Source organism: Salvelinus fontinalis, chromosome 23 (assembly GCF_029448725.1).
Source record: "Salvelinus fontinalis isolate EN_2023a chromosome 23, ASM2944872v1, whole genome shotgun sequence".
NCBI lineage: Eukaryota > Metazoa > Chordata > Actinopteri > Salmoniformes > Salmonidae > Salvelinus > Salvelinus fontinalis.
This window is the reverse complement of record NC_074687.1, coordinates 43749870-43766635: the sequence shown is the minus strand read 5'-3', so window position 1 is coordinate 43766635 and position 16766 is coordinate 43749870. Positions and strand designations below refer to the sequence as shown.

Here is a 16766-nt window from a genome sequence, read left to right as displayed (position 1 = left end):
CACACACACACACACACACACACACACACACACACACACACACTGTAAGTGCTGTGTGTGTCAGCAAATCCCAACCGCTAAGATCGTTTTGCGGTGGGATTTTTTTGTGCTCTGTTGCAATGTTGCATCATTTCACCCAAGAGTGGGTGGACCCAAACTGCATTTCTGAGAATATGCACATGTGTTTACTCAGTGAGCTTGTGCATTAATACATGTGTGTGGATCTGCCTGCATGTTTGTGTGTTTATGCGTCTGTGCGTTTGTGTGTGTGCTTTTGTACATCTTCTAGTGTGTGAATGTCTGTTTGTATGTGTGAATGTCTGTTTGTATGTGTGTGCATGTGTGTATGTTAGTGCCGTCTTCATCCTCCTCCTCCTCCTCTATGGTGCAGGCCAATGATCAACCGACCCACTAAATTAGAAGGGATTACGTGAAGGATAACTAAACTCAGCAAAAAAAGAAACGTCCCTTTTTCAGGACCCTGTCTTTCAAAGATCATTTGTACAAATCCAAATAACGTCATAGATCTTCATTGTAAAGGGTTTAAACACTGTTTCGCATGCTTGTTCAATGAACCATAAACAATTAATGAACATGCACCTGTGGAACGGTCGTTAAGACACATAAGTAATTAAGGTCACAGTTAAGCAATTAAGGTCACAACTTAGGACACTAAAGAGTTATTTCTACTGACTCTGAAAAACACCAAAAGAAAGATGCCCAGGGTCCCTGCTCATCTGCGTGAATGTGCCTTAGGCATGCTGCAAGGAGGCAAGAGGACTGCAAATGTGGCCAGGGCAATAAATTGCAATGTCCATACTGTGAGATGCCTAAGACAGCGCTACACGGAGACAGGACGGACAGCTGATTGTTCTCGCAGTGGCAGACTATGTGTAACAACAACTGCACAGGATCGGTACATCCAAACATCACACATGCGGGACAGGTACAGGATAGCAACAACAACTGCCCAAGTTACACCAGGAACGCACAATCCCTCCATCAGTGCTCAGACTGTCCGCAATAGGCTGAGAGAGGCTGGACTGAGAGCTTGTAGGCCTGTTGTAAGGCAGGTCCTCACCAGACATCACCGGCAACAACATCGCCTATGGGCACATACCCACCATCGCTGGACCAGACAGGACTGGCAAAAAGTGCTCTTAACTGACGAGTCGCGGTTTTGTCTCACCAGGGGTGATGGTCGGATTCGCGTTTATCATCGAAGGAATGAGCGTTACACCGAGGCCTGTACTCTGCAGCGGGATCGATTTGGAGGTGGAGGGTCCGTCATGGTCTGGGGCGGTGTGTCACAGCATCATCAGACTGAGCTTGTTGTCGTTGCAGGCAATCTCAACGCTGTGCGTTACAGGGAAGACATCCTCCTCCCTCATGTGGTACCCTTCCTGCAGGCTCATCCTGACATGAACCTCCAGCATGACGAAGCCACCAGCCATACTGCTCATTCTGTGTGTAATTTCCTGCAAGACAGGAATGTCAGTGTTCTGCCATGGCAAGCAAAGAGCCAGGATCTCAATCCCATTGAGCACGTCTGGGACCTGTTGGATCGGAGGGTGAGGGCTAGGGTCATTCCGCCCAGAAATGTCTGGGAACTTGCAGGTGGCTTGAAGGAAGAGTGGGGTAACATCACACAGCAAGAACTGGCAAATCTGGTGCAGTCCATAAGGAGCACTGCAGTACTTAATGCAGCTGGTGGACACATCAGATACTGACTACTTTTTGATTTTGACCCCCATTTGTTCAGGGACACATTATTCAATTTCTGCTAGTCACATGTCTGTGGAACTTGTTCAGTTTATGTCTCAATTGTTGCATCTTGTTATATTCATACAAATATTTACACATGTTAAGTTTGCTGAAAATAAAAGCAGTTGACAGTGAGAGAACGTTTCTTTTTTTGCTGAGTTTTTGAACAAATGTCTGGTGTTGTTATTTTACTAAGCCCCAAAGCTCCTCCCTGTTTCTGTCTGTTGAATTAATCCATTCTGTGATAACCCTTTCGCTCTTACCCAATGCTGTTTTGTAATTCTATTTATCCTTTATGTCACCAAAAGAGAGTCCTGGCTAAGACAGATGGCAACATGCATTTAGGCTAGGAGTGTCACTGTAAAACAAGTAAATTTTTCTTAGCACTGCGTGTAGCCCAAGTGTGGATTGTGTCCATCTCACATATTGACCCTTTGAGCCATTCTGTAGAGCAGTGGTTCCTAAACTTTTTATTGTCCCGTACCCCTTCAAACATCCAACCTCCAGCTGCGTACTCCCTCTAGCACCAGGGTCAGCGCACTCTCAAATGTTGATTTTTGCAACTATTGTAAGCCTGCCACACACACACACTATACAATAACATTTATTAAACATAAGAATGAGTGTGATTTTGTCACAACCCAGCTCGTGGGAAGAGCTCTTATAGGACCAGTGCACAAATAATAACATAACAATAATCAATAATTTTGCTCTTTACTTAGCTATCTTACATATAAAACCTTATTTGTTCATCAACAATGGTGAATAACTGACCACAGGTTAATGATAAGGGTGTGCTTGAAAGGATGCACATAACTCTGCAATGTTGGGTTGTACTGGAGAGTTGCAGTCTTTTTCCACACACAGTCTGTGCCTGTATTTAGTTTTCATGCTAGTGAGGGCCGAGAATCCACTGTCACATAGGTACGTGGTTGCAAAGGGCATCAGTGTCTTAACAAGGTGATTTGCCAAGGCATGATACTCTGAGCACAGCCCAATCCAGAAATCTGGCAGTGGCTTCTGATTAAATTACATTTTCACAGAAACGCTTGTTGCAATTTCGATGATGCTCTCTTGTTCAGATATCGGTAAGTGGACTGGAGGCAGGGCATGAAAAGGATAACGAATCCAGTTGGTTGAGTCGTCCTTTTCAGGAAAGTACCTGCGTAATTGCGCACCCAACTCACTCAGATACTTCGCTATATCACATTTGACATTGTCCGTAAGCTTGAGTTCATTTGCACACAAACAATCATGCAATGATGGAAAGACCTGTGTGCTGTCCTTGTTAATGCAGACAGAGAAGAGCTCCAACTTCTTAATCATAGCCTCAATTTTGTCCCGCACATTGAATATAGTTGCAGAGACCATACTCTGTAATCCTAGATTCAGATAATTCAGGTGAGAAAAAACATCACCCAGATCGGCCATTCGTGTGAGAAACTCGTCATCATGCAAGAAGTCAGACAAGTGAAAATTATGGTCAGTAAAGAAAACTTTAAGCTCGTCTCTCAATTCAAAAAACGTGTCAGTACTTTGCCCCTTGATAACCAGTGCACTTCTGTATGTTGTAAAAGCGTTACGTGGTCACTGCCCATATCATTGCATAGTGCAGAAAATACATTAGAGTTCAGGGGCCTTGCTTTAACAAAGTTAACCATTAGTCTCCAAAATGTATTTCAAGCTGTCAGGCATTCCCTTGGCAGCAAGAGCCTCTCAGTGGATGCTGCAGTGTACCCAAGTGACGTCGGGAGCAACTGCTTGCATGTGCATTACCACTCCACTATGTCTTCCTGTCATGGCTTTTGCGCCATCTGTACAGATATAAACACATCTTGACCACCAAAGTCCATTTGATGTCACAAAGCTGTCCAGTACTTTAAAAATATCCTCTCATGTTGTCCTGGTTTCCAGTGGTTTGCGGAAGAGGATGTCTTCCTTAATTGATCCCCCCATAAACGTAACGGACATATACCAGGAGCTGTGCCAGGCCGGCCACGTCTTTTGACTCATCCAGCTGTAATGCATAGAATTCACTGGCTTGTATGGAAAGCAGTAATTATTTCAAAACATCTCCTGCCATGTCACTGATGCGTCGTGATTTAGTGTTGTTTGATGAAGGCATTCTCTGTATAGTTTTTTTGCCCTTTTCCCCCAGCATTGTCCCAGTCATATTAGCGGGAGCTGGAAAAATTAAGTCCTCCGCAATAGTATGGGGCTTGCCTGTCCTAGCCACTCGGTAGCTCACCATATAAGACGCTTCCAGCCCCTTCTTATTAATGGTGTCTGTTGCTTTTATACATGTCTTACTAATCTAAAGTCGTCTTAATTCTCGGTCAAAAAATTCCTGTGAGAGATCAGCGTCCATAGTAACGCCAAGGTTCTTCAGTTTTATTTCATACGACTGTACAACCATCAAGATTAATTGTCACATTCAACAGAAGATCTCTTAGTTTTTTGGGACCTAGAACTGGCATCTCTGTTTTGTCCGAGAAAATGTGCCGCCATCCACTTCCTTATGTCTGAAACACATCCTTCCAGGTAGGGCAATTTTGTGTCTTCACCATGTTTCATCGAAATGTACAGCTGTGTGTCGTCCGCATAGCAGTGAAAGTTAACATTATGTTTCTGAATGACATCACCAAGAGGTAAAATATATTGTGAAAACAATAGTGGTCCTACAACGGAGCCTTGAGGAACACCGAAATTTACAGTTGATTTGTCAGAGGACAAACCATTCACAGAGACAAACTGATATCTTTCCAACAGATAAGATCTAAACCAGGCAAGAACTTGTCCGTGTTGACCAATTTGGTTTTCCAATCTCTCCAAAAGAATGTGGTGATCGATCGTATCAAAAGCAGCACTAAGGTCTAGGAGCACGAGGACAGATGCAGAACCTCGGTCTGACGCCATTAAAAGGTAATTTACCACCTTCACAAGTGCAGTCTCAGTGCTATGATGGGATCCAAAACCAGACTGGAGCATTTGGTATACATTGTTTGTCTTCAGGAAGGCAATGAGTTGCTGCGCAACTGATTTTTCAATTTAGGATTTTCAATATAGGCCGATGGTTTTTTAGATTTTCTGGGTCAAGGTTTGGCTTTTTCACTGCCAGTTTTAGTGAGTTTGATACACATCCGGTGGATAGGGAGCCGTTTATTATGTTCAACATAGGAGGGCCAAGCACAGGAAACAGCTCTTTCAGTAGTTTAGTTGGAATAGGGTCCATTGTGCAGCTTGAAGTTTTAGAGGCCATAACTATTTTCATCAATGTGTCAAGAGATATAGTATTAAAACGCTTGAGTGTCTCCCTTGATCTTAGTTCCTGGCAGTGTTGTGCAGACTCAGGACAACTGAGCTTTAGAGAAATACGCAGATTTAAAGAGAAGTCCGTAATTTGCTTTCTAATGGTCATGACATTTTCGTCAAAGAAGTTCATGAATTTATCACTGCTGAAGTGAAAGCCATCCTCTCTTGGGGAACGCTGCTTTTTAGTTAGCTTTGCGACGGTATCAAAAATAAATGTTGGATTCTTCTTATTTTCCTCAATTAAGTTGGAAAAATAGGATGATCGAGCAGCAGTGAGGGTTCTTCGATACTGCACGGTATTGTCTTTCCAAGCTAGTCGGAAGACTTCCAGTTTGATGTAGCGCCATTTCTGTTCCAATTTTCTGGAAGCTTGCTACAGGGCTCATGTATTTTCTGTATACCAGGGAGCTAGTTTCTTATGACAAATGTTTTTTGTTTTTAGGGGTGTGACTGCATCTAGGGTATTACGCAATAATAAATTGAGTACCTCAGTTAGGTGGTTTTTGTACTTTGACGTCTTTTTTTAGGTAGAGGGAGTCTGGAAGGGTATCTAGGAATCTTTGGGTTGTCCGAGAATTTATAGCACGGCTGTTGATGGTCCTTGGTTGGGGTCTGAGCAGATTATTTGTTGTGATTGCAAACATAATAAAATGGTGGTCCGATAGTCCAGGACTATGAGGAAAAAACATTAAGATCCACAACATTTATTCCACGGGACAAAACTAGGTCCAGAGAATGACTGTGGCAGTGAGTAGGTCCAGAGACATGTTGGACAAAACCCACTGAGTTGATGATGGCTTCGAAAGCCTTTCAGAGTGCGTCTGTGGACTTTTTCATGTGAATTTTAAAGTCACCAAAAATGTGAATATTATCTGCCATAACTACAGGATCTGATAGGAATTCAGAGAACTCAGTGAGGGACGCTGTATACTGCCCAGGAGGCCTGTAAACAGTAGCTATAAAAAGTGATTGAGTAGGCTGCATAGATTTCATGACTAGAAGATCAAAAGAAGAAACGCAGTCATTTTTTTTTTGTACATTTCATTTTGCTATGGTAAATGTTAGCAACACCTCTGCCTTTGCAGGATGTGCGGGGGATATGGTCACTAGTGTAACCAGGAGGAGAGGCCTCATTTAATACAGTAAATTCATCAGTCTTAAGCCATGTTTCAGTCAGGCCAATCACATCAAGATTATGATCAGTGATTAGTTCATTGACTATAACTGCCTTGGAAGTGAGGGATCTAACATTAAGTAGCTCTATTTTGAGACGTGAGATATCACAATCTCTTTCAATAATGACAGGAATGGAGAAGGTCTTTTTTCCAGTGAGATTGTTAAAGCGAACACCGCCATGTTTAGCTTTGCCCAACCTAGATCGAGGCACAGACACGGTCTCGATGGGGATAGCTGAGCTGACTACAATGACTGTGCTAGTGGCAAACTTCACTAAGCTGGCAGGCTAACAGCCTGCTGCCTGGCTTGCACCCTATCTCATTGTGGAGCTAGGGGAGTTAGTGCCCTGTCTATGTTCGTAGGTAAGATGAGAGCACCCCTTCAGCTAGGATGGAGTCCGTCAGTCCTCAGCAGGCCAGGCTTGGTTCTGTTTGTGGGTGAGTCCCAGAAATCTACAAATTCTAATTTTTGGGGAGGGGCAGAAAACAGTTTTCAACCAGCGATTGACCAGCGATTGAGTTGTGAGAATATGCTGTACTGCTCATCACTCCCCCTAACTGGGAGGGGGACAGAGACAATTACTCGATGCCGACACATCTTTCATCTTTACACGCTGAAGCTATGTTGCGCTTTGTAACCTCTGACTGTTTCATCCTAACATCGTTGGTGCCGACGTGGATAACAATATCCCTATATTCTCTACGCTCGCCAGTTTTTTAAATTTTATTTTTTTATTTTTTTATACATTTTATCCCCTTTTCTCCCCAATTTTCGTGGTATCCAATCGCTAGTAATTACTATCTTGTCTCATCGCTACAACTCCCGTACGGGCTCGGGAGAGACGAAGGTCGAAAGCCATGCGTCCTCCGAAGCACAACCCAACCAAGCCGCACTGCTTCTTAACACAGCGCGCCTCCAACCCGGAAGCCAGCCGCACCAATGTGTCGGAGGAAACACTGTGCACCTGGCCCCCTTGGTTAGCGCGCACTGCGCCCGGCCCGCCACAGGAGTCGCTGGAGCGCGGTGAGACAAAGATATCCCTACCGGCCAAACCCTCCCTATCCCGGACGACGCTAGCCCAATTGTGCGTCGCCCCACGGACCTCCCGGTCGCAGCCGGCTGCGACAGAGCCTGGGCGCGAACCCAGAGACTGGTGGCGCAGCTAATCAAATCAAATCAAATCAAATTTTATTAGTCACATACACATGGTTAGCAGATGTTAATGCGAGTGTAGCGAAATGCTTGTGCTTCTAGTTCCGACAATGCAGTAATAACCAACAAGTAATCTAACCTAACAATTCCACAACTACTACCTTATACACACACAAGTGTAAAGGGATAAAGAATATGTACATAAAGATATATGAATGAGTGGTGGTACAGAACGGCATAGGCAAGATGCAGTAGATGGTATAGAGTACGGTATATACATATGAGATGAGTACTGTAGGGTATGCAAACATCAAGTGGCATAGTTTAAAGTGGCTAGTGGTACATGTATTACATAAAGATGGCAAGATGCAGTAGATGATATAGAGTACAGTATATACATATGAGATGGGTAATGTAGGGTATGTAAACATTATATTAAGTAGCATTGTTTAAAGTGGCTAGTGGTACATTTTTACATAATTTCCATCAATTCCCATTTTTAAAGTGGCTGGAGTTGAGTCAGTATGTTGGCAGCGGCCGCTAAATGTTAGTGGTGGCTGTTTAACAGTCTGATGGCCTTGAGATAGAAGCTGTTTTTCAGTCTCTCGGTCCCTGCTTTGATGCACCTGTACTGACCTCGCCTTCTGGATGATAGCGGGGTGAACAGGCAGTGGCTTGGGTGGTTGTTGTCCTTGATGATCTTTATCGCCTTCCTGTGACATCGGGTGGTGTAGGTGTCCTGGAGGGCAGGTAGTTTGCCCCCGGTGATGCGTTCTGCAGACCTCACTACCCTCTGGAGAGCCTTACGGTTGTGGGCGGAGCAGTTGCCGTACCAGGCGGTGATACAGCCCGACAGGATGCTCTCGATTGTGCATCTGTAGAAGTTTGTGAGTGATTTTGGTGACAAGCCGAATTTCTTCAGCCTCCTGAGGTTGAAGAGGCGCTGCTGCGCCTTCTTCACGACGCTGTCTGTGTGGGTGGACCAATTCAGTTTGTCCGTGATGTGTACACCGAGGAACTTAAAACTTTCCACCTTCTCCACTACTGACCCGTCGATGTGGATAGGGGGGTGCTCCCTCTGCTGTTTCCTGAAGTCCACAATCATCTCCTTTGTTTTGTTGACGTTGAGGAGATGATTGTGGACTTCAGGAAACAGCAGAGGGAGCACCCCCCTATCCACATCGACGGGCGATGCAGTGCCCTAGACCACTGCGCCACCCGGGAGGCCCGCGCTCGCCAGTTTTAGCCTTAGCCTGCACCATCTTCAGATTAGCCTTAACGTCAGTAGCCCAGCCCCCTGGTAAACAGTGTATGATTGCTGGATGATTCGTTTTAAGTCTAATACTACGGGCAATGGACTAGGATTTTCAATTTGTCAGAGCTGATGGGAGAAGGAGAGACCAGAGAAGGCTCAGCCTCTGACTCCGACCAGTTGCTTAATGGGGAGAACCGGTTGAACGTTTCTGTCGGCTGAATGAGTGACACCGGTTGAGCATTCCTACAGAATTTCCTTCCAAAAGCCATGAGAAACATTTCAGGTTGCGGGGACTGTGCGAGGGATTTATACTACTATCTGTACTTATTGGTGGCACAGATGCTGTTTCATCCTTTCCTACACTTAAATTGCCCTTGCCTAACGATTGCGTCTGAAGCTGGGCTTCCAGCACGGCTATCATCACCACAAGGCGAACGTTCTCCTGTATATTATGAGTACAGCGACGGCAATTAGAAGGCATAATGTTAATGTTACTACTTAGCTTCGGCTGGTGGAGTTCCTGACGAATCATGTCCAGATAAAGCGTCCGGGGTGAAAAAGTTGAATGAAAAAAGTCGAGCGAGGGGGAAAAACGAAAAATATTAAACGGTAATTAAAAAGTAAAAACCGTAAAGTTGGCAGATGGCAAAGTAAGGTTAGCAACAAACCGCACAGCAGCACGTAAACAAGTCTACACGTTGTGACCGGAGAGTGGTTAATGTGATTGGATGTTAATTATTTGACTAGGCTACCTGTATTTGACCTTGTGTTGTTATTTCGCTGAACACTAGATGGTTTCATTTTATTTTTGCCAGTGGAACGAGGCTACTAAAAAATTTTTTTTTTTTATGTATTTGGCGTACCCCCAACGCCATTGAGCGTACTCCTGGGGAATACTTGCTGTAGAGGAATGAAGCTACTGTATGTTTGAAGTGAAGCTGTAAAACATCAAAACTAGGTTTAACTTGTTGTACCACCAAAACATATAAAAACTGTTGTACAACAACTATCTACCACTAACTTGTATACAAATTCATTGAGAATTTGGGTTCAGGGTTTGGCATGTGTGTACGTCATGTGGTGTATGTGTTACGTAACAGGGTCTTTGTCTCCAATTCAAGCAATGAAGCCACAGCTGACAAAGCTCTTATTTACTTATTCAAAAACTAACCACACTGGAAGTTGTTCACTCCAGCGCTGTGTCCTGCCCAGAAGACCATTTCCTCCTCCTTCCTCTCAGTACACTCTCAATGCCCCCTTTGTGCCCATATCCCTCATAGCCTCCACCCCCAAAACCCATGGCGTCACAGAGATGATTTTCACCCTATTCCATGATGAGAGTGGCAGGCTTTTCTCTTCTCTGTGTTGATAAACTCTGTGACATTTTGAGGAGGACCTCCTTTGTTTGGCCCTAAACCCCACCTAAACTCTCTCTTCTGGCCAGTGTCATTGTAGTGCTGCACTTTACTTTTGAACTCGTGAAATTCTCCTCTTTGAGATTAGTGCCCTGCTGTGAGCTGATACAGTGGGGATCCTTTTTGAGATACACACACATAGAGAAGCACACAGACACACACACACCACTCCTCTCAATTGTGGGCATACTGCACCCTGTTACCGGTCCACACATATTGTGGCAACGCTGGCACGTACACACACACACACACACACACACACACACACACACACACACACACACACACACACACACACACACACACACACACACACACACACACACACACACACACACACACACACACACACACACACACACACACACACACACACACACACCCTCACGCACATAGGAGTAGCTGTCAGTACTTTTTCCCTTTTGTTTGCAGCCTATCGTGGTACAACTCCTACCACCACACTCTACATCAAACACCATAGTGTGTAAAAACAGCCGTCGTTAGTATCATCTGTGCCGTGTAGACCTACAATGAAGAGTCATTAGCCGTTCGCCAAAGCTGAGCATTATTAAATGAGGTCAGGGGGATATTATATTCTATGGGTCATTCAATGAATGGGCTCCGATTGGACCTGCAAGTTTGTGTGTCTGAGAAAGAGCCTTGGGAAAGGCTACTGTGTCCTCTCGTTTTTGATTGAATCCTACGTCATAAAGGAACAACAGCCATGGAAAATGTCAGTAACCCCCGCTTTCTCTCTTTCTCTCCCCAGTCGACGTGAGCGTGGCACTGCCCTTGCAGGTGCCCCCGGCTGCAATTCCCATGGACCTGCGCCTGGACCAGCCTTTTGGCCTGGCACCGCGACCAGACGACCAGTGCCACCAAGGACAGGTCCCAGGTCAGCGGGAGCAGCAGCTGCAGCAGGAGTTGCTGGCCCTCAAACACAAACAGCAGATCCAGAGACAGGTGCTCATCGCTGAGTTCCAGCGGCAACATGAGCAGCTCTCACGCCAGCACGAGGCCCAGCTACAGGAGCATGTTAAGGTGTGTGTATGTCCTCTCCTCTCCATCTTTTTCGTGATCTCTCGTCACCACGCAACGTATTCGACCCCTCATCCCAATCTTACCCCCCACTCCCTCCAACTCTCCATCCCTCCTTCCCCTTTGCTCGAGGGCTGTGTGGATGTCTGCAGAAAGATTTTCATTGCAACAGGGACTTGGCTCAACAGAATGTGGTAAGGACAGAGGGAATGGCTGTAGGAGAGGACACGCCTGGACACGCCTGTACCCGTGTGTGCGTGTGTGTGCATTCGTGTGCCCGTACGTGCGCATGCCAGTGATAAGTGGGGCAGCTGTTTGTTCACCCACACCCGCCCACAATTTCTACTAACCCATTCGCAACCACCCGACTACAAGTGATAAAGTGATCTGAGGCCAGCACCCGACCCTAACTCGCAAATATAGAAAATACGCTGTAGCATACAGTCAGAGATTTTTTGACAGTGGGTGTGGGACTTTTTGTTGTTGTTGCCTAATTCAGATAGGTCTTTGTTTCTGCTTATAATTTACAACATTTTGGTAGGCTATTTGTTAGTCAACTTGTCTATAATTAGATACAATACTAGAAGACTAAATAAGCCCTTGCTCACCAGAAAATATGTCATACATCAATCGAATGAATGCTTCAATCTAGTTGACATTGGTAAAGTTTTCTCTTTCATCTCTGCTTCTCTCCAGCAGTAAAGATGTTTAGGGACCGGGGAGAAAATGCAAAGATTTTCCATGCAAAATGACCAAATTACATTAGTTCGACTGTTGTTAAGTTAATTACAAGCTGTGAAAACGACCCAACATGTTTCTGAAAAGACTTAAGTTTGCAAGGATGCATATTTTAGGTGATTAAAATACTATAAGCTTTTATGATGCTGATAAAGATGGCACCTTTACAGACGGTCCCTAACCAATCATTCATTCTCTCAAGTTGCTGAAATATATAATATTTCCCCACTCCTGTTCCAGAGTCAAAAATCTACATTTGGTGTATCGTTCTACTGCAATAAGTGCTTAATTCTGTTCTGCAGGAGTTAATATTATATCAGATTATGTGAGAGGTTATAAACCTACAGTCAGTGTCCAGATTTCAGTTACTATTCCTTGTAACCCGTCTGAACAGTGGCTACAATTCCCTTGACCATATTTGAAGTCCCCGTCTTGTCACTGTCTGGCAGATAAAAATAATGAAAGAAAAACCTCTATCTAGCCTATAGATATGAATTGCACAAGAATTATACAGTATATTTATGGATTGTTAATGCATTGTTTTCTCTTTATTCCACCTGCCCGCCCGCCCTTCATCCACACAATATTTCATGACCCTAAACCCACCCGCCCTGTGGATATAACCGCTGAGACTGCGGATTATGACTCAACCCGCGCTTCACTAGCGCATGCGTGTGTGATGTAACTGGATCTGCCGGTTACGTTGGGCTGCTTTTCTGATCTTAATAGGAACTCAGTCCTTGGGAAACTGTGTATGTGTGTGTACCAGCGCATATGTGTGTGTGTGTGACAGTGAGAGAAACTGCTCGCTTTGCAAACAGACCTCCACGGTGTTGCCACGGGGCCGCAGCCTCAATCAGGCAATGGGAGCGAGGCAGCCCATGCTAAAAATAACTCTGTCTGAAAGCTCCAGTCACAGCAGCCAGTGGGCTTCAGCACCAGGTAGGATGGGATGCACAGTGATTGACACATCACTAGCTCTACATTATGCCTTGACAGCATGCTGACTGTATTCTATTTTGCCCTGTTCCAGTCAACACCCACCTGTACTGGTTGAAATTATGTAAACGCTCTCCATAGTGAGGCTTTTATCATTCAGTCATTTATGCATTTAGTCTCACTCTTGCCGACTTCTTAAAGAGTAACTTCCATTAAAAAAGTCTTAGTTATAGTGAATTATAGTGAAACAAGTCAATTCTGGTCTTCATTTTGACAGTTTGTTGCAAAAGTGATATATTTCAGTCTTTTAGTAGTAAATCTAGCACTTTTTGCCCCTATAGGTTCAACTCTACCATTGAATTAAAGCAGGAAGCACCAGTGACTCGGTCTATAAAAAAAGTTGTCAGATGAAGCAGATGCTAAACTACAGGACTGTTTTGCTAGCACAGACTGGAATATGTTCCGGGATTCTTCGGATGGCATTGATGAGTACACCATATCAGTCACTGGCTTTATCAATAAGTGAATCGAGGACGTTGTCCCCACAGTGACTGTACGTACATACCCCAACCAGAAGCCATGGATTACAGGCAACATTCACACTGAGCTAAAGGGTAGAGCTGCCGCTTTCAAGGAGCGGGACTCTAACCCGGAAGCTTATAAGAAATCCCGCTATGCCCTCTGACGAACCATGAAACAGACAAAGTGTTAATACAGGACTAAGATCAAATTGTACTACACCGGCTCCAACGCTCGTTGGATGTGGCAGGGCTGACTACAAAAGGGAAGGATAGTCAAGAGCTGCCCAGTGACACAAGCCTACCAGACAAGCTAAATAACTTCTATGCTCGCTTCGAAACAAGTAACACTGAAACATGCATGAGAGAACCAACTGTTTCGAATTACTGTGTGATCACGCTCAGCCGATGTGAGTAAGACCTTTAAACAGGTCAACATTCACAAGGCCGCTGTGCCAGATGGATTATCAGGACGTGTACATTATCCCAGAAACCCTAGACCCACCCTAATGTGCATACCGCGCCAACAGATCCACAGATGATGCAATCTCTATTGCACTCCACACTGCCTTTTCCCACCGGGACAAAAGGAACATCTATTTGAGAATGCTATTCATTGACTACAGCTCAGCGTTCAACACCATAGTCCCTCAAAGTTGATCACTAAGCTAAGGACCCTGGGACCTAACAGCTTCCTCTGCAACTGGATCCTAGACTTGCTGACGGGCTGCCCCCAGGTGGTAAGGGTAGGTAACAACACATCCGCCACGCTGATCCTCAACACGGGGGCCCCTCAGGGGTGCGTGCTCAGTCCCCTTCTGTACTCCCTGTTCACGCATGACTGCACGGCCAGGCACGACTCCAACACCATCATAAAGTTTGCTGATGACACAACAGTGGTAGGCCTCATCACCGACAATGATGAGACAGCCTATAGGGAGGAGGTCAGAGACCTGACCATGTGGTGCAAGGACAACAACCTCTCCCTCAACGTGATCAAACAAAGGAGATGATTGTGGACTATAGGAAAAAGAGGACCGAGCACGCCCCCATTCTCATCGACGGGGCTGTTGTGGAGCAGGTTGAGAGCTTCAAGTTCCTTGGCGTCCACATCAACAACAAACGAACAAGGTCAAAGCACACCGAGACAGTCGTGAAGAGGGCACGGCAAAACCTATTCCCCCTCAGGAGACTGAAAAGATTTGGCATGGGTCCTCAGATCCTCAAAAGATTTTACAGCTCCACCATCGAGAGCATCCTAACAGGTTGCATCACTGCCTGGAATGGTAACTGCTCGGCCTCCGACCGCAAGGCACTACAGAGGGTAGTGCGTATGGCCCAGTACATCACCGGGGCCAAGCTTCCAGCCATCCAGGATCTCTATACAAGGGCGGTGTCAGAGAAAGGCCCTAAAAATCATCAAAGCCTCCAGCCACTCTAGTCCTAGACTGTTCTTTCTGCTACCGCACGGCAATCCGTACCGGAGCGCCAAGTCTAGTTCCAAGAGTCTTCTAAACAGCTTCTACCCCCAAGCTATAAGACTCCTGAACAGCTAATCAAACCTAGACTATTTGCACCCCCCCTAGACTATTTGCACCCCCCCCCCCCCACCCACTACACTGCTGCTACTCTCTGTTATTGTCTATGCATAGCCACTTTAACAACCCTACCTGCATGAACATAATTATGTCAAATACATTGTTATTTACTGCTGCTATTTAATTATTTGTTTTTCTTATCTCTTACTTTTTTAAACTCTTTTTTTTAGGTATTTTCTTAAAACTGCATCGTTGGTTAAGGGCTTGTAAGTAAGCATTTCACTGTAAGGTCTACACCTGGCGCATGTGACAAATAAAATTTGATTCGATTTGAAATTGTGATGTAGAGGCACCTTCAGAAGGCAGGGGTTCGGTATGAAATACACTCCCTTCTAGATGTGCTGGGTGGTACCACCTCAAGGCTTACTAAAAATGCAGGTGACAGCGCGCCTTATTTGGGAATGGTCTTAGTAAGTGGAGTGTGCCATGATGCTTCTCTGACTAGACAATTGACTTTACACAAAATTCAAAAGCCAGTAAGGCACATTTCCGCATATGACCAAATTGCTTAACGTTTCATACACATCTATGTAATTTTACGAAGAAAATAAACATGTAGGCTATAAGGATTATGTTTTTATATTCGTAGCTACATCCATCGTAACAAGAAAAACAGTATTTTTACTATTTGCTACATTGTAGAATAATAGTGAAGACATCAAACTATGAAATAACACATACGGAATTATGTAGTAAGCAAAAAAGTGTTAAACAAATCAAAATATATTTGATATTTGATATTCTTCAAAGTAGCCACGCTTTGCCTTGATGGCAGCTTTGAACACTCTTGGCATTATCTCAACCAGCTTCATCTGGAATGCTTTTCCAACAGTCTTGAAGGAGTTCCCACGTATGCTGATCACTTGTTGGCGGCTTTTCCTTCACTCTGCTGTCCAACTCATCCAAAACCATCTCAATTGGGTTGAGGTCGGGTGATTGTGGAGGCCAGATTGTCTGATGCAGCAGTTCATCACTCTCCTTCTATGTCAAATAGCCCTAAAACAGCCTGGAGGTGTGTTTGTGTCATTGACCTGTTGAAAAACAAATGATAGTCTCACTAGGCGCAAACCAGATGGGATGGCGTATCGCTGCAGAATGCTGTGGTAGCCATGCTGGTTAAGTGTGCCATGAATTATTTATTTATTTATATAATGTCCATTGCTCGTGTTTCTTGGTCCATGCGAGTCTCTTCTTCTTGTTATTGGTGTTCTTTAGGAGTGATTTCTTTGCAGCAATTCAACCATGAAGGCCTGATTCACGCAGTCTCCTCTGAACAGTTGATGTTGAGATGTGTCTTTTACTTGAACTCTGTGAAGCATTTATGTGGGCTGCAGTTTCTGAGGCTGGTAACCGTAATGAAATTATCCTCTGCAGTAGAGGTAAATCTGGGTCTTCCTTTCCTGTGGCGGTCCTCATGAGAGCCAGTTTCATCATAGCGCTTGATAGTTTTTGCGACTGCACTTGAAGAAACTTTCAAAGTTCTTGAAATGTTACTGATTTACTGACCTTCATGTCTTAAAGTAATGATGGACTGTCGTTTTTCTTTGCTTATTTGAGCTGTTCTTGCCATTATATGGACTTTGTCTTTTACCAAATAGGGCTATCTTCTGTTTGCCACCCCTACCTTGTCACAACACTACTGATTGTCTCAAACGCATTAAGAAGGAAATAAATGTTAATTGAAATGCATTCCAGGTGACTACCTCATGAAGCTGGTTGAGAGAATGCCAAGAGTGTGCAAAGCTATCATCAAGGCAAAGGGTGGCTACTTGAAGAATCAAATATAAAATATATTTTGATTTGTTAAACGCTTTTTTGGTTACTACATGATTCCATATGTGTTATTTCATAGTTTTGATGT

General features: G+C 44.6%; 1 protein-coding gene across 6 annotated transcripts in view; it reads left to right on the top strand.

Moving 5' to 3' along the window:
• The window catches only part of LOC129821382 (histone deacetylase 4-like), a 268758-nt gene that overhangs the window by 151134 nt on the left and 100858 nt on the right, over positions 1-16766 (top strand). For 5 of the 6 annotated variants that reach the window (XM_055879007.1, XM_055879008.1, XM_055879006.1 and 2 more), the window contains one exon: positions 10844-11115. In XM_055879007.1, the coding sequence (XP_055734982.1) occupies positions 10844-11115 (272 nt within the window). The other variant, XM_055879010.1, reaches the window with a different exon arrangement.